Here is a 27,402-nt window from a genome sequence, read left to right on the forward strand (position 1 = left end):
AACGACTCTGCCACTGTTACCCGCTTCATCGAGGCTGTTTAATTACAAGAGCAGAAGACTCTTGTGCAAGTGTATGTGCCGCTACGTTATACAAACCTGTGATGGTGATGAATCCCGTTCAACAAATAATTTTATCAATTTTTAGTTGTTTTTCAGGATTGAGGAGCGCGTAATTCAATTCTATTGATTTAATGACGTTAACTTTTGTCGCTCAGTTAACCCTGTCAAAGTTCACTTTGTGGTTTATATTCACGGCCGGGCTACAATCCGCGAAATCGCCTAAAACATACCGTGCACAACAGATACGTAAATTACTATCATGGGCGCGCGTTAGCATAGCGCCCGTGACGCAAGTCCTATTACTAGAAAAAATTTCAAAAAAATTTTTTGTCGTAGACTGCAGAACCATATATACAGCAAATATTGAAGTTCTACAATTCAAATACAAATGACTCCAAATTACCATTAAAAAAACTAGGCGTCCGTACGAGTTCAACGAGCTATCACACGTTCTTGCAGCTTAAAATTTGGCCACGCAAAAAATCTTCCAAGAAGCCCCATTTCCATACATTTTGGTCAATTTCAGTACTTTAAACGAAATGAAAAAATCCTACGTTACTTTGTTAGTCCGTCCGTCCGTCCGTCCGTGTTTCCTATCTTCTAAAGTCTTCTTTAGATTTTGTTGAAATTTTGGGAGTAGATTCTAGTCGTCATTCTAAGACATTCCAGAAAAAAAATTTGGGGGGAACCGGCCTCGTTTCGGAGCTAGGGCTCCTCGAAGTTCCCGTATAGGCCCCATATAAGAACACCTTTAAGTGTATGTGTGTGTGTGTGTGGATGGGTATGGTAGAACAAATTTGTTCGCTTTTGGTAAGCTCTGCTCGCCTCAATTTTTTTCCCTAAATTTAGGATTTTTTAAATTTTTCAATTTTTTACATTTTTCAAATTTTTTACATTTTTTAAAACAACTGATATCGCTGGAGGTGACGCATTCTGCGCTTGTACTCAAAAACTGTAACAGCAAAAATTTGACCGAAGAAATTCTAGAAACAAAATTTTACCAAAAAAATTTCGCTTCACAAGTGGCAGATGTTGAGGAAAGTACTTTGAAGAAATTTTTTAAAATAGGCAAGAATACGTCCGAATCATCTGCCATTTTGTGACGCAAAATATTTTTGGTAAAATTTTGTTTCTAGAATTTCTTTGGTCAAATTGTTGCTGTTACAGTTTCTGCGTACAAGCGCAGAATGCGTCACCTCCAGCGATATCAGTTGTTTTGGAAGAATGCACAGAGACTTGCGTCACTTTTACTCTTTTGAGTGTTTTTGACTGATTCATTAACCCAGCGTGTTAACTGAGCGACGAAATAGTTATCTACGTATCGATTGAGGAGGCCGAAAGAGTTACGTATTGAGTTTTATATGCCTACTGGGGACGAAAGTCGAAAAATGTTAGCCCAAGGGTCGAAAGTGACAGAAAAATGTAAGCCAAGGCATATCTGTCACTTTCGGCCCGTGGGCTTACATTTTTGTTTTCATCACTTCGTTCGGGCTACAACTCGCTAAATTGCCAAAAAACAATCGTCCAAAACAGATACACAAATAACTATTCTGTCAAATATTGCTCTTAACTAGAGAACTGAGCAGTTTCAAATCAAACTACAACTTGGTAGAATTAAACAGCCTCGATGAAGCGCTTCATCGAGGCTATTTAGGTAGAATATTTAACCATAATTAAAGAATCTACAAAGCATAATGATGTGCAAGCGTTAGGCTGAAATAAATTTCAAATCAAAAGAAAAACATCTTCTACTTCATTAGTTTTAACATACTGTAAAAGATGCATTGCCTACAGTTTCTTAAATATTGCTCCACTTTCCAGATATGTAGCACGATACTGTTTTAACAGATGAGAATGTAAACACAACATTAAGAAAAACGTTTTTGTTGTTCGCAAATACTTTATGCTTTGTACGGTTCCGATTAAGTCTACCCTACGTAAACTGTTCTTTCATCTCCAACTTAGTGGAATTGTTGATGGAAAATGTGGCATCGATGATGTCGGATAAAAATGTTATTCGCAGATTTATGTTTTTCTCTCTCTCAGACATTCAAATTTACTAAGTTTATCCAGCGAATCGCATTTGTTCAGCTTCGATTTTTCCATGGCATGACGTTATCAATGGCTTCATGACCTCTTAGGCAATATCCCAAATTTTTCGAGTGTAAACGTTCTATAGACATTTATGCCATTCAAATGGAAATGTCGATAATATTGTGGAAAGCAGTGAACCTAAACACGCGCGTTACACATACACACACACAATTTTTGGTCGGATTTTTTGTTATGTGTTCTCCTTAACCATCGACTATATGCATTGAAATTTTACAAAATCGCAAGTGGTTTACATGTTACGATGAGGTATTATGCGATTATAATGTTTGAAAAGGATGAAATTCCACCATCTAAACGTTTTGTTGAAGAAAATGGAAATGGAAGAGCGCAGAAAACACAATTTTCGAATATAGATCGAAAAAAAACCCTTTTATAACGAATCGTCTATATAATACGTTTGTTATAACTTGATTTAAAACTACCATAACGATTCGAAAAGTTAACTCTTCATTTTCTGCGATAAAATCGAAAAATTTCGAACAGCCTAAATGGAAAATGGCATATAGATCGTCTCGGAGACGATGGAGGAAATGGAAGTTGAATTTTTCATAAAAATGAAATTGGATGTTTTGATTTTTCATAAAAGTTACGTTCATGCAATTTCTAAGCTTAATAAGAATTTTTCTCCCATCATAAGTTTTCTCCGTCGTTCGTTAACTATCTACAAACGCTCCATTTCGTAGAAAAATGTTTTATTGGTTGTTGAAATTGATTGAAGTCGTTGAATAAATGAACAAAAAATTCGAGGAACACAAAGTCTGAAAAAAATCTGACTCGTTTGAATCTAGGAATTGCCATCAGTGAAATGGAGTTACTGAAGTTTATTTTTGAAAGCGTAGAATTAAAAGAAAACGAAAAGCCACTTTATAATACGTTCACCATTCGCTCATTGTGAGTTTAAAACTGCTGCCAACACTAAAAAGTCGACATCATTTATGGACACTCGTTAAGAGTTTTGTTCGACCTTGAGACAATGAGGGATTCTTTTGAAAAACAGCCTACCGAAATCGGACGCATTTTCCAGCGGACTTTTTTGTATGTGCCTAGAAAGGTATTCGACCCTAGAAGCCAAAACCACTTTCAAAAAAATTCTTCGAAGTTTGTGTGGCTGGTGAAAGATGATCAAAAGGGTCCTATGACGTTTGGATGCATCTATGATGAAATATGTACACCTGCACATTTCAACTTCTATTTCATCGTAGATGCATCCAAACCACATAAGACCCTATTTGGCCTAAAAGCACAATAAATTACCTGTCAAATGACACCCTATACGACCATGTACGTTTTGTGTACCTCGAGAAATTTCAGTAAGAACAGTGTAAGTCTTCGGTTGAAAACTTTAACTGCACATATTTCAGTGTCAATGAATTTTAAACCCAATAAGTCCCTATTCAGCTCAATAGTACATGTGATTACCTTTGTAATGACACCCCACACGACCCTGTACGGCTCGTGTAACTGGAGAAATTTTTGAAAGAAAAGTGCAAGTTTTCGGTTTTTGATTACCTTTCACCAGCCACACAAACTTCGAAGAATTTTTTTAAAAAGTGCTTTTGGCTTCTAGGGTCGAATACCTTTCTAGGCACAGATAAAAAAGTCCACTGGAAAATGCGTCCGATTTCGGTAGGCTGTTTTTCAAAAGAATCCATCTCAATACTTTTTTCTTCAGAATGTGCGAATAGCGAAGAAGAGTCTCTTTATAACACTTTCGCTATTCGCTATTCACAATAATAGCAAACAGCACTTACCGCAAAAGAATACTTACATGGACTGACTAACTACGAATGGTAACGAGGTCATTTATTCAAGAGAAACTGAAATAACCTAGAAACAACCTACTTGAAAATTCAGTTCTGACCATCACTGGAGCGTCATCTTTTAAGATAATGAACGAATAGATAATTAAATTGGATAATTGTAATGCCGACACCATGGAACATCGGTATCCGATGTTCATAGTATAACAGAAAATTTGTCAAAAAGAAACTTATTGAATTAACCAGCCGATTCTCTTTTCATTTTATTCGATTATTACTCACAAAACTCCACCATAAATAAATTCACAACACCAAGCACAGTTTCCAGTACGTCGCCCTTTAGGGATAAACTTTTCTTAAGCTCATCATGTTTTCCAAAATTTTCAGATTTTATACTTTAAGATCGATTGCGCTATACGAAACAACTTGGCGAGTATATCATAAAGTTCATTTTCACCAACACAGGTGTTATAAAATCCTCTAATGAATTCGTAGAAATTTAAACACCGTGAAAAACGCTAATTAATATTTCGTTCAGTGAGCATAACGCTCGCTACTTCACGCCAAATTCTTCAATTAAACATAAAATGAATGGCAACCATTTCCAAAGAATGCGAACAATCGAACTTTGGTTAAGTTTCACTTCTTTTTTCCCAGCTCGGCACCGAAAACATTACTAATGAAACACATACTCAGCAAATTTTCTACTCAAATTCCATCATAAATAGCGAAAAGACTTAATTAGGGAAATTTTTCTTCAACAGTGATGTTTCAATGAACACCAAGTATTTTGCAGCGAAAAAGGTTTTTATATATCGTCCTTTTAGTGTAGACAAAGATTTTGCCATTAGGAAAATCGATAGCACCACCAACAAAGGGAAGATTTATATCTTCTTTGCTTATTAGTGAAAGGAAAGCATATTTTTCTTTCCGGTACTTTTCGAGGTGCTTTCCCACTTTGACTAATATATCTGATTCTGATAGGGTTTTGAGCAATCCGATTTTACAGGAACAGGATGCTGTAACTTTGCTAATTCGTTTGTAACGCCTATCGAGAATTTTATGTTTTTCTACATCCATTGCATCGATCGAGTATCGAGTAGTACGAATTTGCAGTGAATATGTTGATAGTAAACTTCTGTTTTCAAAGTACCAGCTGTATTGTATGCAGTTTCTAGTTGAGGTTTTGTTATTTGCTGTTTGTAAGAAAATCAAATCCATGCAAGTTTCTAAGAGAGTCTGACAAATGAATAGTTAAATGCAAAAGCAGGACGTGTCACATTAGCGAATTATAAGAAAAATAAAATGTCATTGCTCCGTTTCAAATAGGCTGACGATGTCAATAAAAGTTTTCTTGATAAATTAAAACAAAAAATGTTGACATAAATAAACGAAATTTCATTTTTCTTATAATTCGCTAATGCGACACGTCCCATTTCTGCATTTAACTCTTCGAATAGGTTCGTCTTAATTAAAGTTTTCGCAATCTGTTTCTTCTCTGGAGACACATACATCAAACAACTATAAACGTTCGGAACTGCAAAGTCACGTCTTTTTTTAAACTTTGCACGGTAAAGTTTTGGTTTCGCATTATTTTATCGTGTACAATGTTAGATTGCACACTCATCTGAGTGTCTCATTAGCACTCATAACAACAAGAATCAGTCATACAAAAAATTGTAAACCATCTTTAGGAACAAATCCCACAGATAAATGCATGTCCAATTAAACTAAAATCCATGCAAATTTGTCTTAGGATTTTATTAATCTATAAAAGACCATGACGTAGAAGTCCTTACACCATCATCATACAACAATGAACGGAGTACGTCCTGCAGCTCAGGCTGACATTTGTTGTACCAATTAAAAACGGAAAATATTTTATGTCAGTCCTTTGTGTTTATTGCCAGAGAAGTATCTGTACAACTGTTACAAAATATCTTAAATAGAAGAAATGAGTTTCTTCCTTGGCAATATTTTAATGTTCAGAAGATTACCTGAATGGTATCGGATGGTCAGAACGTTAACGATATTTTATATCCACTTTCAGATGGTGTTTATCGTACAACGAATTTAATAATTCATTTAATTGATATGTCTATCTGTGCGAACTGCGAACACATCTGAACGTTAATATATGCGAATGGGTTCTGGTCATTTTTTTAAAAACCCTGCCAATTCGATTAGAAAAGAAATATTTGCAAGAGCAAAATGGACCTTACCTTACCTGACCTTTTCAGAATATTAAATTCGATTTCGTGAAGTACGTGTCGAAATTCTTGTTTATTCTTTGAATGGCTAGGCGATTGTAGGACACCCATGTATGTATTACGTATCCACATATACTCATACAAATATGCTGCATGCAAAGATAGGAAAAGGTGTCAATTTAGGCACACAAGATAGTAAATTTTCCTTTCAAATTTATGATGTATAACTGGTTATGTTTGTTGCATAATTTATGAACGCGGTACGGTGTGTGGTGAATTCGCAAAAGGTCGAAATAATATGTGTGAGTTGTCCCCATGTGAGTTATTTATTACAAGATGATATCGCTTATTCGGGTGTTTATGTCATTTTTCAGGGTCGACATGGTATAATGGATTAGAGTTTTGTTATAAAATCATAAACGAAAGGTACATTGTTTGTTTACGTGCCATTCGGAAATATGGCGTCATACGTCTGGATTAAGCGAACAACTCTGCGGATAAAATTTTACACTCGCCAAACCATGAAAACACTGAATATCACGCGTCAAAAGTTATCGGGAACCACACTTTTTTAGTTCTCTCTCAGCAGACCTTGCAAACAGGTCTAGGGATCCAGGCGATGTTTTCCTTAATGGTGGAATTTGTTTATGTTATTCGTCAAAGAGAGAAATTTGATACGAAGGCGGAACTTACTCTCCGTGTACCAACGAGAGAGTGTGATGCACATCGAACGATCAACTCGTTCGGCTAATATATTTCGGTTTCGTTTTTACTCTCATTCTTCTTCTATACATTCAAGTTCAACCTTGAACGGTGTGTATTATATTTGGCTTTGTTGTTTGTGTATTTCATGGTGTGACGAGTGTAAAATTGTGTGCATCACAGGATTGAAACCACTCAATCACAGTATATATGTGAGTTCGTATACCACGAGAATAATTTTTGAATTACACATATTCTGTAATTTCGTCAAGTGATGCAAATAACTATTGTTGCATGGTTTCGTTACCTGACACTTTACAGTCCCCTGTGCTCGAACTACGTTTCAATCAAATATTTAAAATTGAACTCATGAACAGGACCTATCAATTGTGAAATTTGCAAAATTTGTAAAATTAAAATTTCACGAATTTTTTTCAAATTTCGCAAAATATCGTTAAGTTTCTCAAAATTTCGTTTCAAGTCTACAAGTGTGATGAAACCCATTTTCCTGACCGAAAATCTTCTATTAATTAGAAACCTGGTCCTTCGGATCAAAACCGTCAAAATATTTTGAATCTGCGGCTGGTTGGATCGCTGTTTGGATTCTACTAACTTAGAAGGATCAATTTTTCCAATCCTGTTCTTTCGAAAAGTAGAGTTAATTTTATTGCAAAGTCGTGACTGAAACAAATAATAACTCCTTAGCACACTTTGCTCTACTGACTTCCAGAAGTTGACAATCATGTAACCGATTTTATAGTAAGATATATCAAAAAAGGAAGCCGAGATACAGTTTTCCGTTAACCTTTTAGAAACAGCAAGCGTACCACGATCGAATAATCAAATCTGTTTTTTTTTTACAAAGTGACACAAACTTTTGATCCGAATCTAGTACTTCATTAGTGTTATTATTAATTTTACTTTAAAATGAGAACATAAGACGGTGTCCATCGTTTATTTCTGTCGTTGTAGTTGGTAACAGATGACTCGTTTGAAAAGTGGATGCATTGTCTCCACACACCGTCGCTTACTTATACATTATATTTTACAAACTTCTCCATGCCAAGCCAACCAAATAAATCTTCATTAGGTTCATACCTAGGATGATGGAATAGAACAATTTTCATGCGGAATAATTCGACTAATTTCCACTAGATTTTCTACAAATGTAATCTGTTCAAACTGCAACTTTCATTTGATTAAGATTGCTATTTAATCTTAACGTTTCCGCAAATGATTCTCCCATTCATTCTTCATATGTAGCCAACTTATGTGTACGTCGTCGGAACGAACTAACAAACACTACATCCGAATGTATGCTTTGTCTGAGAATAAGTGTATCATTCCTAGTTTCACGATATTCGTGTGGATTCAACGTTGGATTTTATGGTATTTTATCTGTGTGTTGATAGTTAATTTGATTATGTTCTTTAATATGATAACATGGGAAATGTATGCGAGATATGTATATATATACATATATGATTCGCGTATATTCATAGCGTCGCTGTGCATAAATTACCGAACAAAATTCAAAACCAAAACTTTCCACAAAACTTTAGATTTTATCATTGTATGAATTTTGGGATTGGTGCCCATTAAGAATAGAAAAAGTTTTTCATTTATTTCCTTCGGATTTTTTTCCGTTCTTCTTTCTTAAATATTGTGTTCTCTCTATCTTTATGTAATAAAATGTGTGTCGAAATTTCTTATGAGATTACACCACCAAAACCTCCTCCTCCCACCATTCCGATGTCATTCGATTTGTTCCGTAGTGTGAAAGAAACGTATATAGCCATATAGGAAAAAAAACATACACAGAATGACAAAAAAATGAACTTAAAAAAAATAATATCCCGGCCTTAGAAGTAGAAAATAGAAAAGCGAGAAAAACGAGGAAAGATTAAGTGATTTTAAAGTTGATTTTAGTTGAAAGCACAAAAAAGGGAGATGGCTATTGATTTTACGTAACGAACGAAAGCTCATATATGGAAGAACCTCTGGTGTATATTTGTTGTCGAAATCAATAGAAATGCGAAAAGAAGCGAGCGTTAAGCGGGCAAAAATATTTTCTTAGTCGGGAACGCTTTAATGCCTAAGGGTTATTTTTGTTGTTTTTTGTTGGTTGACTTTTTTGCTCTCTTTTTTGTGTGTATTTCGTCCGTATTCTGTTGATAAATATTAATTCAAAAACTTCACATGAGGTATTTTGTTTTAAGTGATGTGGACTTGGTAAACTTAAATGTTTTAAGTTAGCTTTAGCTTTCGTTTTGCTGGGTGGAAAATAAATGCTTTCGATGCTGGTCTTTTTCATTTGTTTAATTAAAAATTAAAGGAATAGAAGATTGAACGAAAAGTCCAGTTCATTATGTCAATCCGCTCGCTTAACATTTTCCGAGCTTTTCCGTTATCATACCGATTGGTAATGAAAAGTTGTGCAACAAATTTTCTTTTTCTGGAATAAGGGCTTGGACTAGAACCAGACATTCGACCATTGTTTCGATCTGAGCTAAAAATCAAACACGTCTTTCGACGTTAAGTGGTTCAAATACAATTTCTCGTCAGGCAATGGTACTTGATACTATAGGTCTGTTCCAAGGCCTTACTCAAATTACTCAAATTTCATCCACATATACATAACCTCTTCAATATGTATATGAAAACCAAGCTCTGTGGACAGGGAGCCCACTCTTCCTTGATTCCTTAAATCTCCTTGATTTTCAAAAATCCTCCTGAAACATCCTAAATCTCCTCAAACTCCTTATTTTTAGTTTCACTTTAGTTAAAACATTTAACATTTTAATTCTGACTGTGGAACCATATATATTTAAAACCGTTCCTCGCTTACTTCACCAAAAAAAGCTCATGAAACCTAAATAATTCAACAAATGAGATCCATAGTGCAAAAAGGTACTTGCAAAACCCTATTGCTTCAATTGTTCTTTTCATCGATTGTGTTGATGCTGCTGGCAACTTTATCATTTGTTGTCAATCAATTGTTAACTTTCGTCTGGTTTGTATCGTGTTTGAGAAAAGTTTGGCCATCTGGTTCAGTTAGCCAATGCGTATTTATTCCTCAATCATACACTCACGGAATTTGGAAAACCGATACATTTTCTGTTCTGTGTTTTACTGGTTTTTTGTGAATTTGGCATGCATTTTTATATGGAGAAATCAGAAGCTCAAGTAAAACACAGAAACAGAAAATGTGTCGGTTTTCAATATTCCGCGAGTGTAGGAATGCTGATCCTGAGCGAGGATTTAGCGTAAATAAATTTGTGTTTTCCGAAATTTCAAGGAGCAGCTCTTAGGAGAAACGATTGCGGCTATTCGGATAGTTAGAATACTTTGTATTTCTACGATAAAGTGGAAGATTTTCCAATTATTCGAAAATTGTTAGACCTCTGCTCGTCGGCCCGTAAAAGATATTTTTTGCATTTAGATGTAGAAAAAGAGCGAAAGACGTTATTAGCAAAATCGAAACAAAACGAGTCAGACAAAAACGAAAAGCATAAGAAAGAGGCCAAAATTTAAAGCATCGAAGCTGAAATAGCAGAGGAGACTTAAAAGTTAAAAGTCGCCGAAAAGTTAATTGATGATGGTAACAACACTTCGTCAGCTGTAGTTAGCGAATGTAAATTAGATAAATCGTCAGTGGCCAAGGCACAGATGATTTTAAATTCGGGCATTACAAGTAGCAAGAAGATAAAATCAAAAAAATAAAAAAAGACAAAAAATTAAGTTACTTTTTTGGAAAAATCTTCGATAAAATATTTGTGAAAAATTCGGAAAATATTTTCCAAAGAATATTCTCTTAGAAACACAAAAAAATCTACTTCATATATCCTTTATATGACTTTGGAAAGTCAAAAAAATTTCGAATTCATCAAATTTAATCCAAAATCTCGTATTTTAAAACTCCTGAAATTCTCCTTAAATTATCGAAATATCCTCCTTTATTCCTTAAAAAGGATGCCGAATTTTGAGTGGGCTCCCTGTAGTGGATGAAATCGTGTTTGTTCGGCCAGCCAAATTTCGTGTTTACAGTTACTTGCAACAAACTTATGCTCTAAGAACACCATACCTATTTGCTCACGAAGAAGTCTAGCGAATCATAGTTGAAATGAAATTTCAATTCATCACCATTGCTAACTCGTGAGCAGTGTGTGGTACATACAGCTAGTTTAGTTGGCTTATGAAGGTTTGTATATCCACAGAAGATAGAAGTGGCTTTTTTATGACAACATGATAGAAATTCCATTAAATCAGCTACGATATTCATGAACAACGTTATGTCGTCGACTCTATTTTTAGCTGAATCGACATAAAGAATTTAACGTGTACAGCGAATTGCTGCGCTTTCATTTTCTATATTTAGCTGTTTTCTGTATTATCTCTCCGTCAATAATTACGCCGACTGTTTGGAAAGATTAATTTGTATATTCAAATTGAATAAATTACAGTACGCACACACAGTAAAGGATAATTGTTTTACATTCCATTTTCCCCAAAAAAAACGTAGAGCTTTTGTTTTCGGTTGGGAAAATAAAATTTCAAGTCAAATTTCGCTTCCACTTCTCCACTTCTATATTTTATTTAAATTTGTTGAATAATTTAGGCATTTTTGATTAAAACAATATTTTGTCTGTTGAAATCAAACAGCAATTCTCTGTGGAAATAGGTAGAGATGAATGAAAATTGTCTTTTGTATCCATTACGGGGAAAACTCTGACGTTCGTTTTCCACACAAAGTTTCGGAACAAAATGGAAAGTTTTTTTTTCCTTTCTGTGTAAATTATTGTTTACGGTCCGGTACAGACCGAAATGGATCGAAATTCTACAAAAATTGCACAACACAATTGAATTTGGAAGATTTTTTTTTTTTTGAATAGAACGCAGACTACCTCAGTCCTCAATACCTTAATGACGTATTGAAAATACCGATTACATAATGAGTAGTAAACCATGGGTATTGATCAACAAACAACTGCTAAATCTCATTTACATCCAAAGTGAATGCTCTGTTATTTCCAAACAATTTGTCGTAGTTTCGGTTCGTGTGAGTCAAACAAATTGGTAATAATTTCAGTTAGACTGGTATTTATTGAGATGTGCTGCCAGCGGGCATCGAGCAAACCGCTTTAATATTGCATGTATCATTGGAAGTAGAGTGAAAACATTGTTCCAATTACATCCGACAACAATTCGAATACATTTCTAAATACGGTAAATTGGTTTGTTTAACCGCATCAGTACACAAACCCCATTACGGAATTGTTATGTACATTTTGTTGTTTAACTTTCTCTGTCAAATCTTAATGGATTCGTCACTCGAACACTGTACACATTTCATCTATGTCAAGATGGAGCTAAATTAGAAACGTATTCCTCGGTATTTGCATTCGTACTTTGTCTTCTGTTCCAGTGATTTGTTTTAGACGTTCCGTTAGTAACTATTAGATAGGGTCATTGTTTGAGACTTATTGAAAGAAAATCTTTAGGTTTTCTGAAATGTTAGCTCTTGTATGTAGCGCTAGTCATCTGTAAACCACTTATGCGATGAAAGTATATTTTTAAGCCAATGAAGTAAAAGATTTTCTTGTCACACATGATGGCACAACTCTGACAGTTTGAAAACGTTTGACTAATTCTGCATGACAAAGTCTATCAAATTCTTTTCTATCAAATTCGAGGTCAAACGTAGCGCGTTTGTTTATCCAGAAATATTGCTGGCTTATTCGATGTTTTGGTAAATCCAAACGAACGAGCAGCATCTCTATATTCGAATCAAACACCTTTTTAGGTCTCGTACTTCGTTTGTTCTTGAACAGAATGTGTTCTTCGTCTTTTTCTTAGGTCTTACAACCAGTTCAATTTCGTAATGAATTTCAGACAATAATAGTTCAATTGTGTAGACGTAAAGATATCCAGACAGCCAAAATCTCTAACTGACATATTGTCGGTATTCTCAATGATGTAGATACCAATGACGATGACTGCAACGATTGTTTTTTACTCCACAGTATCTGTAACTCTCTCATAATAAAGAGTTCTAAAATAATTATGTTTATGCCTCAGCTTATGCCTTGTATGCATAGGCAACGTATAATCATACATGAGGCAAAGAAAACCATGGTTTTATTCTTAATTAATATTTTTAACGAGCAAGTCATAACAACAACTAATCTTTTATAAGTTACGTATTCTGCTTGAAGAAATCCGTAAAATCCACACGTCCGTCTAACCATTATGCTACGATTTCCATAATGAGAAAAGCTTCTTGTTCCATGCCAATGTTTATTTACATACCACAATTAAGATCGGAAGGAAAGTACGGTACACAATACACATTTTAATGCAGTTAGTGAATACGTACCGCACCACTAGCTCCATCCAATATATACACACCCGCGGTATACATAATTATGTTGCTCTGATGTTATTCCGTACAACAACAGGTAAAATTATGAAAAGCAAAAACTCTCGAATTCGTTAATTTATTCAATGTAAGACGTGTTCATGTTTCGACGAAAAGGTAAACATTATGGGAGATAAATAAAAGTTGAAACAAGAAGAATTCCAACATCCTTTATCATGTTCCATGGGAAATAATTTAAATTTTCATTAAACAGCAATTTATTACACAGGTTTAAGATTGACTCTGATGGAAGGGTTAATATACTTCGTGAGACACCAGGCTCGGTACGTTAAAAGCCACACAAATCAGACGGCATTAATTTTTGATTATGAAAGACAAACAGTTTTTTGAGGTAGTTGAAAATTCGTGCGGATAGTAGAAATTTCAAATTTATAAAAAAGGATAAAGAGGCAACGATACCTTTTTTCTTTAAAAAAAAAGAAGCTTTTAGTCTATTAAGGGTATGATCATCGCGATCATCGCTAAAATTCTGTCATTTTTTTACCATTTTAAAATTTATTTAACAAACAATTTGTACGAGAGATTTTACAAGACAGACAATCAAACAATTTCTCTGCGGAAAATTTTTACTTAAAAGTTGTATTTCGACTTTAAACCGCAAAACCAAAATCGATTAACCGAAACATGATGAATGATGATCTATCCTGACAATGACTTAAGGGCATATTTTTTGAATTGGTACTTTAAAGCCTCGGCAATTCTCCGCTATCAAAATTTTTTCTGCGCCAATACCGGATTTGTTCCACAGTTTTTCCGGCTCTTTCCATCCCCGAAAGTTTGGATGTCCTCCCACATAACTCGGCGGTTCGCTGATGGTAAATTTTCAGAATCTGTAAAATCGTCTATCAGCGTCTATCAGTTTATATGGTGAACGAATAAAACTTGATGGAGACGATGGAGCGTGAAAAACTATGGAACAAATCAGTTATTGGCGGAGAAAAAATTTTGATAGCGGAGATCGCCGTAGAATATGGGTTTGAAAATGCAGACCTCCGCCAATTGCAATAGTTTTGTATGACCACGACCAGTTACCTTAGATCAAATTTTTAACACTTTGAGGCAATAGAGAAAGGACCAGTCTAATGCCTGAAACTACGATTTTTTCTTGAAACTAGAGTTTTCAGTCTTAAACATTGTAACACAATAGACCGTTATTGGTGGTATCTGCCCTTAAGGCTAAAAATATATTTCCGCAAGAAGGCAACTTTTTTGACTTTATCTTAAGTATTGAACCTTTGCACTTTGATGTTGATTTTCTTGAAACATTTTCGCAATTGTTACAAAAATACAATAAAACGACCTTGTCCAACGCACTTCAAGCAAGAGAGCTCCTAATGACAGCTGCCAAATAGAGTATAATTTTGTAAGAAAAAAAATTTGTTTGATACAATCCGTTGAGAATTGTATAAGTGAACAGTGTTCATTGAACATATTTTGTGACAAACATTTCCTGCTGAACTGATATTCATACACATATTAAATACCACTTAGTGATCGACATTATCTAACTTAAAACGTTTATAAGTTGACCACCAAACTGCATCAACCACAATCAATAAATCTGGTACTTCGGTTGTTCGAGCTTCTCGTCTAGTATTTAGTGACAGAATCTTTTACTTCATAATTGTTAACAAGAATTTTGCTATATAAGATCACATTAACCAGAGCTTACCGCTTATCTTTATCGTCGCTGTCTATAACAGATTCTAAAAAATCCATTTTCCTTTCACAGTTCCATTTTCCCGCAATTTTTATAATAATTTCTGGTAATAAAAATTGCTTCTGTCCAAGCATATGATCCCTATAGGATATTACAGTTTCAAAATTGATTTCCAAAAGAGGACCGACCTGACTGTTTCAAAATTGAATTTTGCTATTCAAAAATGAAACGAATACCGGTCAATGTTGTGTAAATGTTTTGTATATTGTCGGCCAATCGATTTCAGCAGTGCTGATAAACACCACTCCATTAACTGTGATACAGCGAAATTGACATGTTTCGCCACACCAATAAAACGCTATCTCCCCTGGCTTCAACCTGTCAATCAACGATACAAAGAGTGTTTTATATTAAACGTATTACATATTGTGAGTTCCTTTTTTTATGAAATTCTCTCTCTCTTATTCCTTCTTTTTTTGTGTTTGTTTCAACTGTCAATCCAGCATATGAGCCTTGTATATATCTCTCAACATTTTAGGTATAATATGCCCATTCCCATCACACCGCACTAAACATATAAAACGGAAAAGGAAATGTCCAAAAATGCCGTACAGGGTAAAGAAATATTATTACAAGCATGGGAATAAAAACGCGCCGTATACATTTCGAATATGGGCTACATATGGTTGTTGCTTTTTTTCGAGTAACAAAACGACCGGTTTCACAATTATTATTCGTATTGACACATCCATTGGTATAAGGCAAAAGTAGTCATGGGCAACGAAATTCATGTTTTTCTATTCGGAATGATGATACGGAGTTTTCGCTTGTTCGATTTTCCACACACAAAAATATTTATTTTTCAATGTTACTGGTAGAAGCTATTCGGACTGAAGGCTATGGTAGTGAATACTCAATGAGTTGTCGGTTATATGGTTCTACAAAAGGTATTCACTTTAGCCGCAGAAAGGCTCGTAATTAAAATATTTTCATTGAAATTATCGTTGGAGCGCTCCAAAAATATCTATATATCGATAACAACAACAAAAGCAAAAAAATACTATCTACAACGTACACACAACGATGGGTTAATGAAAAACCGAACCGGAATTTGATTTATGGTCATTCCGGAAAATTATCTATTGAATACAGAAACCAATTAAGTGTAATTATGGAGATAAATTTGTTTGATATTTAATTTTTTTTGTGGTGCTGTGTCTGTTTTCGGAGAGAAAAATTGAATTCCATGAATGTAAATGAGTTGTACGTGAGCGTTGTCACTGGCAAGGGGCTATAATAGCAAAACGATTTGTAATATTTCTGGTTTTGTTTCAGGCCCGAACTGGCCATATGGGCTTTTTGCCCAGGCCCAGAAGAAAACTCATAATATTGTACAATGACGAAACTAAAACACAAAAAAAAGCCAAAAGTGCTAGGAGGATACCTTACGAAGTCTTCTGTATAGAGCTCCTTGTGCATTGAAAAAGATGGAATTTTATATAACTGAATTAGTTCTTTACGACTCAGAACACCAGCATTTCGCCTATCCGGAAAAAATATTTGGAACTGAGATGAAAGTGTCATTGGGGTAATCGAAAGTCGTTTATTAGGTTGAAATAAATCGTATATTTGTTCGTAATTTGGTTGAAGACTTCTAATCCCGAAAAATCGATTTAATAGAATTTGAAAATCGAAAATGATTGAAAATGTATTTAAACAAAAAAAGTGTCATGGAATTGATGTTTTCTTCTCCTACTTTTCGGCCGTCACCCGTTCATTCATTAAGCTTACTGATGATTCAACTGAGATATTTATGTTGTAATGAGACGGTGTAGCTGCGAATGTACTCAGGCTGCCACAAATGCTTCAACCTCTTTAGAAAGCGGCTGAGATCCTTTTCTTAATGCGATGTCTATAACTTCACTCACGCTACTGATAGGAATGAGATTGAGTAAAACAACAAATTTAAAAAAGTGTCGCTCGCTCCGCTCGTGTGATATCTCATACAAAAATCAATTTTCATTCAGATCGTAACAACAAAACCAAAATTCGATCGCGAAACGGAGCAGACACCTACGATAAAATATTATTAGGATATGTGTTCTGGTCTTCTCTACTCCGCTGCTTTTGGAATAGTCTACAAATACAAAACAGGGAATAGTTGTTTGTAGGAAAGAAAATAGGAAATTTCACTAATTTCGCTCAAGATGGAATTCCCTATTTCTTTCCTATGTTCTCTCCTTCGCCCACTATGGCTAAAACCACCATTTTAGGGGAGAAAAAAATGACTAAAATGGCGCCTTTCAGAATGGTTTATGATGAATTGTATTCGTTGAACCATTAAAAATCTATATCTAGTTAGGCACAACAAGAATTCAATACTAAAATCCAAATCTAGATTTTCATTTCTTAAGAGGCACCTGTACTTAGCTAAAATTGTAGCCTACATTTGTGTGCCTCATATTTCATTTTTGACGATATCTTTCCATCAGAATCCTTTTTCAAAAATATACAACCGCAATTCTTACCACGAATGTGTTAGCTTTCAACTGAAAATACATTTGGTTGTAGTCGTCTGGCCAGCTCTGAGAAAAGTGAGCAGTTTAACGTAATTTCCATAAACTGCTCACGTTTCTCAGAGCTGGTCAAACTGCTACAACCAAATGTATTTTCTGTTGAAAGCTACCACATTCGTGGTTGGAATTGCGGGGTCGTGTTTTTTTTTTCAAAAAGTATTCTGAGGGAAAGATATCATCAAAAGTAAACTAATTTTTTTTTCAAAACTAAAATCCAGCATTTAAAAATCACCTTAATGTATGCTTTTCAGCAAAGCACCGATGCCTCTTAAACAAATTTTGTGTGGAATCATTTACAAACCATAACAACTATCCCTGAAAGAACAAAACGTTTCTAAATTATTATTTTTTTGAAAATTGTTCCTATGGAGATGGTTTAGGATATCTCAAGTCGTTTTTATGTCAACAATCTACTAGCTTTCACATTATGTCCGATATTTCAATATTAAAATTCTTTTTCGCTAAAGCCCGAATGGAAGGAGCTTTTTTGAGCCCCTCCGACCCTGTAAAATGTGTTTCCTATTTTTGGAGAATAAATAAATGTTTAGCCGAATGATGATGGAATCAATGAATTACTATAAAAGAAAGAAAGGAATTCCATTGTTGTATATTTAGATTGGCATTAGGCAGGCACTGGTAAAACGGAAACATTTTCTTTAATTAATCATACCTAAACATCACGAGACTATATTTCTTTTTGCGCTCGATTATGAATAATATTAATCACAGCAGCAAACAACAGTCTAACCTTCAAATGTATTATTACAATGGGTAATGGGAACAAAAACACACACAGGTGCTGTACTTATTTTCCATATTTGTCAATTTAATGGTGAATCGGCTGAAATTCAGTGTCACACTGAGCGGTATTTGCGTTTCGAAAATGTTTATCAAAACCGATTTATTTATTTATGCTTATGAATGAGTTGAGGGTTAAAATTTTCTGTTATTCTGAATTATTAATCATTGGAAATTTTGCTGTGTGTAGACTGTGGAGTATACTGTTAAATATGGGTCAAATGGGGATGACATTTTTGTTTTAGCATTTTACGTTTTAGAATCGTCGGGTTTATTGTAAATTGAATAATTTATTTGTTTCAATGAATGTAAAACATGTAACAGATTTGCTTGAAGAGGGTGCAGGATGTAGCAACATTGATTTTGTATTCAATAGTTACGAGGGGTAGGCTGATGTCGATACAATACTTTGATACATCTTCAGTTAGTGGATTCAATTTTACTCTCTTGTTGTACGCGAGGATTGATTTGGTTGTTTCATGTCATGAAGTTCAGAAGGGGAAACCTTTGAGATTTGATAGTCATTAAAATTAAATGGAATTCCAGACTGCAAGTATAGCCCTGATATAATCGATTCGTCACGAGGGGTGACGCACTTCCATTTAATCCATTTAATCCATTAAATCCATTTAATCCATTTAATCCATTTAATCCATTTAATCCATTTAATCCATTTAATCCAAAAAAAAATTTTTTGTTTTACCGAAATAATTAGGCTACCCACCTGAAAAATTTGTAAAGTAATTGCGAAAAATAGATTTGCACGATCACCAGCTCGTTTAAGTACTCGTGAGGTATAGGAATTTTTTTTTTGTTAAAAATGGTATTAAATTTATTTAATCCATTTAATCCATTTAATCCACTTTACACCAAAAACTCCTAAAAGTGGATTTTTTTCTCTTTTTTACATTGTAGTATGAAATGTAGTACGTGGTTCGATCAAAATCAACAATTTTTAAGACTTTTACAGTATTTTGTAAAATGAAGTTTTTTCGTATTTAATCCATTTAATCCAATTTTTATTCCATTTAATCCATTAAATCCATTTAATCCATTTAATCCATTTAATCCATTTAATCCATTTAATCCATTAAATCCATTTAATACCATTTAATCCATTTAATCTAGAAGTGAGTTACCCCTCGATTCGTCTGCTACTTTTTTTTGTTTAAAGAATCGTTTTATTTCGGATACAAAATCTTGTACTTCAAATATTAAACCGTACATTTTGCTTCATAAAAGACCATATTTGACAGAACTCGTCTGTTTTTTGTAGTCGTTGTAAATAACAGATGAACATTTGTTCTATCAAAGAGTAGTTATCATACTTCAATTTGAATGACTCGTATGACGTAATCCAAATACGATAAATGAGTTTGCATAAGGGCTAGTCTACATTTAGGCGAGATATCAATTAGGCATCTAACTTTCCTAAGAGTGTACTTGCATACTTCGAGGCGTGGTTTGGATTCGGAAGTCACGTTAAGCCAGTGGTGCAGACTGCACTTGTTATTGGCTGTAAAATAGCTTTTAGTAAGGTCTCTAAAAACGAACAAAACAAAAAATTGACAGAGGACGGCAAACATTTCCAACGTAAAAGAAAAATGTTTCACAGACAGCAATTGTCTATTCTATTTTCGAATTCGAAGCTCTTAAGACCCGTCATAGGGAAATGACAGGACAGTTTCCCGAAAATGTATGGAAAGTTTTATCACAAAAAAATTCATAGAAACTCACCTCTTATGCTTTTCATTGTATTCGTGCACCGTCTCTTTATGTCCCCAAGGCATATTTGAACACTAAAACACTTTTTACTCGATGCAAAAACAAAAAGTTTTTTTGTTTGTTTTGTCGCGACAAAAACACAGAAAATATTTCGACACAACTGTGACACTCCGCTATTATAAGTACTAGAATGAATGTTTGCTGTGTTCACCTCGGCGGTAAAATATTTTCATTCAAAAAAGTGTCCAACCCTTCAACGATGGTAGACATTTATTAAAATTGTAACCTCTCCCACTTCTTTAGTAAGCTAACAAGACTTTGCTGAGTCTAATTATGTCACCTCTTTGAATAAAACCATCGGCTGAGGTCGAATAGTTCTCCGAGGAGCTTGAACAAACCTCCGCTAAGCTCTAATAATTCTCCGCTAGGCTTCAGTAAGAGTCCGTCAGGCTTTAGCACGTTGTCGTAAGGCAATGAAGCTAAGCGAACACTCAATAAGCATCAGCGGATGCCTAATAATTGTTGCTATGATTAAATAAAACTCCACTCAGCTGTGGTAGATCTCCGAATAATAAGTTATTTTTCGGAATTGCTGAAAAGTAATAATAATAATAACTGTTAAACGAGCAGCCATCCCGCCGACCCTACATCATACTTAAATACAACATTGATTCGAAGCATTACAGCTACGCCCTTTGAGGTAAAACTTTGTGCAGCTGATCCTGTGTACATAAACCGCAGAATATTCGGTCGGATCTACATATATTACATCCAGTGCATTGAAACATGTTACGGAATTATTTTATTTTTCATTATTTAAGTACACCAAATGTAGCGAGAGTTAACTAAAGCCCCCAAAACTAACACAAAAGTTTTCCACATTGCAACTGGTTAGTAACTAGTTATTTCGCTCAGTTGCTATTCCATGCATGTATTCATTTAATGAAGAAAAAAAAACCTTTTCTCAAACCACAAAAGAGTAAACTTTGTAATGTTGGAAGCGTATAACATAAACGTACAACCATCTTGACTCGAGCAAAAGGAAGCTAGGTCGTGCCATGTAGATAAAGCAATTTTATGTACACTATGACGTACGTAATTAATAAATAAATTATCTGCATGTTCGTATACTGGTATTATTTCCCTCCAGAGAATAGCGTCAGAATCCATTATCCACTAGTGGTAAGGGGTTTAGGTGGTTGAAACATAATTTTTTTTATGCTAAATAATTGTGGAACAATGGGTCGACACACCTTATTAGTTTCATCTTAAAATCCATCACAAAAAGTTTATAAAGTCCGCCCCAGATAAACTTATTTTTTTTAATGTTTGGGACAGATTGATCTGTAATCCCACATCCGAATAAGGGTCACTATAAATCCCCGATCCATTGAAATTTAAAACAATGTATATGCCAGGCCGTAAATTTTTCAGCAAAATGAAAGAAGAAAAAAAAACGAACGAATCTCTTCGGTTTCCCAATGGGCGGTTGTGATATAAATTTTGGATTGTCACTCTATCTTCCATCAAACATTATATTCAAAAGGTTCTTACGTCCACAAAATAAGTAACTTTGGCCCAATCTAAAAGCGGAACTTGACACCATTTTTTCGGTTCAATAATTTACTCCTTCCAGTCCCGAAACGATTCTCTTTTTTTTGTTTCTTTTCTCATCTTCTTGCGTGTACACAAACAGCGAAAAAATTCATTTGAAACAAAATAAACAAACAATGGCAACGCAAGCAATTTTTTTTTTCTTTTTATTATTTCGTGTCTGCATTTTTATTAGATTGGGCGGGGGTGTTACTACGGACACCGAAACAGGTTTCCTTTATTTTTGGTCTTTTGCAATTTTCTTTTTTTTTTCCTTTTGTTGTCCTGGTGTACAATCATTTTACTATAAACACCTTATTTTCCGGATAAGTATCTCATTATGTTCGCCTGGAAATAATGCTAATTTCATGCCAGGGTTAATCATTATGCGGGTTGTCCGTTTTACTTATTTATATTCTTGTTTGATTGTAAGCGACCACTACGCTAGCGGGCATTGTAAATATCTCATTTTTCTGTCCGAATGTTCATTAAACATTTTTTTTTTTTGAAGAATTAATTTTAGTTCACCAACGATTGTGGGAATGGGGCTCGAGGTCTTCGAATCGTATTAAATGTCCAGGTCGAAGTTGAAAAGTGAACGCAAATGTTGTACATTCATTGGTTAAATGGAGGCATTGGAAACATTTGAATTAGGGCTTATTATTAAGATTTCGGAGATTCTTAGAAATCTAAGGAATTTTTTTAAAATTTTTGGGAATTTGTGAGAATCTTTGGGAAATTTCAACGATTTTAGGAATTAAATTTTCTTAAAAACTCTTAAAACTTTGAATTTTTAGGAAAATTTAGAACTTTTGAGATTTAAATTCATAAAAATTCTTCAAAAACTCAAAATTATGAATTTGCAGAATTTGTAAAAATTTTGAGGTTTTTACAAATGGATTTTAAAGTTCTGATTCGAATTCCATATTGCATAGAAAACGAATTCTCAGCTAATTATTCTCTTAGATATTTTTCTTGAGATTTAAATTAGCCACATTCGTCTGAGTTCAACGGATCAATTTATTAACATTAACAACAGTGGTGTTCAACCCTGCCACATTGTAAGCCACTCGATTAATTAACGACAACATTTCATTTATTTATTTTTCCAGAGTCATTCAATCATCTCACCCAGTATGTAACACAATAATGCTGTTCGGAGTCATAACATGTCTGGTGTCCGTTGTTCTACTCGGCATCGACGGTCGATTCGTGAATCCAGATACGTATCCCAAGGTAGGTTTTATGGTTCAATTATATCACCGTCACAGCATCATTTATCATAACACAAAATGTGTGTTCTCACCGTCGCGTCGTGGCATTTTGTTCATTTATGATGCCGAGAATAGAAGTGAAAAAGTCTTGGAAAAATGATTGTACGACGAAGATGTGCACAAACAATACATACAATGGAAGTCAATTTGATTTACTTTGAAAAATAGGAGCGATTTATGCGAATATTCATGTGTTATAGGCGTCATAGTGCTTTCTTTTCGGAAGAGTTTTGACCTTTTATAAAGTACTATCAGAACTGGTATTATGTCAAATCTGTTATTTTATATACGACCTAGCGTCAACATCAACAAATGAAAGCAATGAGCTAATGTTTTCCTATTTAGCAAATTGTAAGATTAAACTAGTGAAGTACAAGATCTTACATCAATCTGTGATATCATAAGTGAAACCGAAAATCTATACAAAGCAGGTCGTTTTGCACATAATGTAAATACCAGTGTGTAGCGCATGATCTCAGTATTACGGTAAGGTAATTGCTTTTACATGCTACATGCGTCGAAAACCGTACTTTTCATGTTTGAAGCACGCCTTTCGACGCCCTCAGCATGTAAAATCCATTACATAACTGGGGATAAAAGTAAAAAGTCTCGTTTTCGTGTGTTTATTGACCTCGGCTTCGCCTCGGATCAACAAAATTCACACGAAAACTCTACTTTTCATCTTTTTATCCCTAGTCATGTAAAATACTATTTAAATCGGACTTATACCAGCTGATCGATATGACTTCAGAAAAGAAAATTTTACACATTAATCACTAGTCATGACTTTGAAGTCTTATCCAAGGTCTTATAGCTCGGAAGATATCCTTGAGTACCGAAAGTATCGTCCAACACTTGCATCACGAAATTGCGTAAATACGTAATGCCGATTTACGTACGTAATTCATAACTATGCAATTGTACGCAGTGAGTGTAAAAAATGTAGAGTGATTCGTTTGAACTATTTACAACTTTTGCACACAAAATGTATATTTACCACAACGAAATTCGATTCCGTTAACCGGACGAGATCGGCTAGAGGTTATAACCATTCCACTTTTGTCTCTAATTGTGTGGATGTCAGCATAAGAAAGTGGCCAAAGGCATTCATTAAAAGCGATCTACTGCACAACTGAGAATTTTAGAGTGATATCGCGAAATCTTCGAACAACTTTGGGACAAGGGGTCACAGATATTATTGACTTATAGCTCATTCGATTCGTTGAACTGTTGCGATTAAAACGCAGTACTACGTTTGGTGAACTTTATTTTGTTGTCGACGCTCGAGGTCATGAAGTATGTGTCTGTAAGGGTCAAAATGATTGATATCACCAACAGGTCAATATGGACCTGGTGGTGTGTATACTCAAAATGTGCGTCTCTTCAAGGCCTACAAGCCTAGCTAAAAATGTTTTTTCCCAAAATGGTTTTATTCGACTAATCGCGAGAAAAAGATTTTGGGCCCCTTTTGGCAGACCCTTACTTCATGACCTAGAGCGTCGACAACAAAATAAAGTTCGCCAAATGTAGTACTACGTTTTACTCGCAACAGTTCAACGAATCGAATGAGCTATAAGTCAATAATATCTGTGACCCCTTGTCCCAAAATGTCTGATTTTGTTCGATGTTTTGGCGATATCACTCTTAAATATGAAGCTTGAAGCTACCTTTCTGTATGAGTTGGCGCATCCAAGGTCGTATGACTTTCGAATAGTACTACAGAGGTATTATTCGGCATTTTTTCGGAAAGTCTTGAAAATTTTGAGGTTCTTCCAAATCTCTTAGGAATCTGCAGAAATTTTTGAAAAATAATTCTTGAAAATTCTCAAATCTAAGAAATCTTCAATTTTTTTTAGAATTTTTCAAATATTTTTAGAATTATAAGAATTTTAGGGAAGAATTGAAATTCCGAATAATCAGCCGTATAGACGAAATCATGTATCCACACAGTTGGATGGTCGTTTTAGCGACATTATTACAAGTCTAATAAAAATGTTGACAAGAAAGTTCCTAAATTATTGATTAAACCATAAAGGTACCCAGATTCATTGATGAAACTAAAAAAAAAACGGAACATGCACACATTTAAAACAGATAACTCTGTAGCCCCAGTCGATTTATGTGGTTCACCACCTACCAGTCTTCAATTGTTTTAAATATTTAGAAGAAGAAAAAAATGTTCCATCGAAGCGAGGAGATTTTCATGCTTCACCTTCAACCAAGCTGACAATAAATGCTAACTGGCTCGGTACAGTATATCGAAAAGAAGATAAATTCTGAGAAAGTCGTGAAAAAAATTTCAGATTTTTATGTGGGCATTTCATTCTTGTTTTAAATACCTTATGCATCATAGCTGAAATATTTTCATCTAACCTTCGACGTTTTTATTAATATGTAGACTCATTAACATAAAAAACAGATTCCATGCCCTGAAAGAACAAAAACAACAACAAAAAAACAACAACTTCGAACATGACCGAGAATTTTGTAATATTATTTTCTGTGTCTATTTTCCTATTAGATATGCCAGACACGAGCATGGTTGTTATCGACTGGATTTACTCTTGCCTATGGCGCAATGTTCAGCAAAGTTTGGAGGGTGCACAGATTTACAACAAAACAAAAACAAGATCCAAAGGTAAATTTTTATGTTTTTTTTTTCTTTTTGCTTCAGTTAAATTTCTAAATGAAAGATATGTTTACTTATACTCTGTTGAGTCTTCTAAACCGGGAGACCGAAAGGTAGAAATCGGGTATAAAACATATTTTTCCACTTTTTTTTTATTGTTATTTAATTAGTTTGCTTTATGATTTCAATGAAAAAAGGGAGACTTTCAAGAATTTAGTGGAATTCATTAACTTTCCCAAACAAATTAATTTGAAGCCATTACCGTTATCACACCTGTAAACACTCCGTGCGAGAGTGGGGAAAGATATTTTGGCCTGCAGCCTCAATGACGGTGGCTTTATTTGTTTACCCTAAAAAATAATTTATTATAACAGGTAGACTGGGTGTGTACATTTCTTACGCTAAGACATTATTCATAAAAAAAAATCTCAGATTAACGACCTCTCAAATTATACCTTCGAAATGATGGTGGTCAGACGTATACGTTCATACGAAAGTTGACGACCAGACCTGACCTGAATCTGGATTTATTCAATACTTCCCGATATCCAGATTTCAGTTCAATTCAGTCGATTGATATTATCAGGCACAGATGAGATGAGTACACGAGACCCTGTTTCAGGAACGTTTTATAACTAGCAATGAAATCACGTTGTATTTTGCAATGAAAATAGATAAGTAGGTATGGCCAGTTCATACAAGTCGGAGCACACACGGATTTGCATGGCGCCACCTCAAACGAACTCATTTCTAGTGGAAATTTGCATGGCGCCACCTCAAACGAACTCATTTCTAGTGGAAATCAGGGTTTATTATTGGAAATTTTTTAAGAATTTTTTAAGAATTTTTAAGAATTTTTGAGAATTTTAGGAATTTTTAAGAATTTTTAAGAATTTTTAAGAATTCTTAGGAATTTTTTAAGAATTTGGTTGATTTTTGCTGTAAAAACATAAGTTCATGCAAATTTACGTATCTAATCAAAATTCAATTTTATCGCATGAAGTTGTGTCTGATACGATTTCGACTGTTGAAATCGCCTCTGATTTTCAAAGCGACAAAAAACCATTAATTAATGTGAAGAAAGTTATTTTGAGTTTGAAACTAGGCCCCACCTCGCTTGTCTGACTAAGTTTTCCAATAATTGCAGTCCCAGTTTTCTTACCATTTTTGAATAAGCTTGTGTTTTTAAGAACGCAAAATTATATTCAGATGAAAAAGCGATACAATAATGGTCTATTTGCCACATCATTGATTGTGTATCTCTTTTACGTTCACTGGCCGTTTAGAAAACTCAAAATTAATTTAATTTTCTAAATAAACAAAGAGAGCTCTGAGTTGAAGGTTCAGCAAGCGATGTTTTACACCCAATAAATATGAGTCTACTAAAAAGCACTGGAAAGGTGGCATATTTCTTACCTACCTCGGTGAATTACTGCCCTCGCTTCGCTCTGGTCGCAATATTTACATTCGTTCAAATGTTCCCTTTCATAAGTTTATAAGCATGTGAGAAATTCTTTTAAGAATATAATTTCACGCAAAAATTGTCTTAGATTCCAGATTACTAGTCCAATAAAAATCCAATCTTCGAACTTCACTACCCACTAGTCGGAACCACCAGAAAATATTTAATGTCATGTAAATCCATGCTTAAACTTACTTTCAAAACTCACTTTTCTGAACTACGACCGAATGAAGTTTTATAAGACCCATGTACCTCCAAACCACAGACTACCTAAACACTTATCTCTATAAACAATATGGACAGCAATTCGTATCATATAATTAAATTTCGTCTTTCAGTGATTTCATGTGTATTTTATGTAAACTCAATTTCTAGAGCATAATAACTACAGTGAACGAC

The 27,402-nt window shown here is 34.4% G+C and overlaps 1 protein-coding gene across 2 annotated transcripts in view; it reads left to right on the top strand.

The window, feature by feature from the left end:
- The window catches only part of LOC119085245 (gamma-aminobutyric acid type B receptor subunit 1), a 271,765-nt gene that overhangs the window by 225,181 nt on the left and 19,182 nt on the right, over positions 1-27,402 (top strand). For both annotated transcript variants that reach the window (XM_037195575.1, XM_037195574.1), the window contains exons 10-11: positions 22,751-22,874; positions 25,434-25,550. In XM_037195575.1, the coding sequence (XP_037051470.1) occupies positions 22,751-22,874; positions 25,434-25,550 (241 nt within the window). The remainder of the gene's footprint in view (positions 1-22,750; positions 22,875-25,433; positions 25,551-27,402) is intronic.

This window comes from Bradysia coprophila, unplaced genomic scaffold (assembly GCF_014529535.1).
Source record: "Bradysia coprophila strain Holo2 unplaced genomic scaffold, BU_Bcop_v1 contig_94, whole genome shotgun sequence".
In the NCBI taxonomy this organism is placed as follows: domain Eukaryota; kingdom Metazoa; phylum Arthropoda; class Insecta; order Diptera; family Sciaridae; genus Bradysia; species Bradysia coprophila.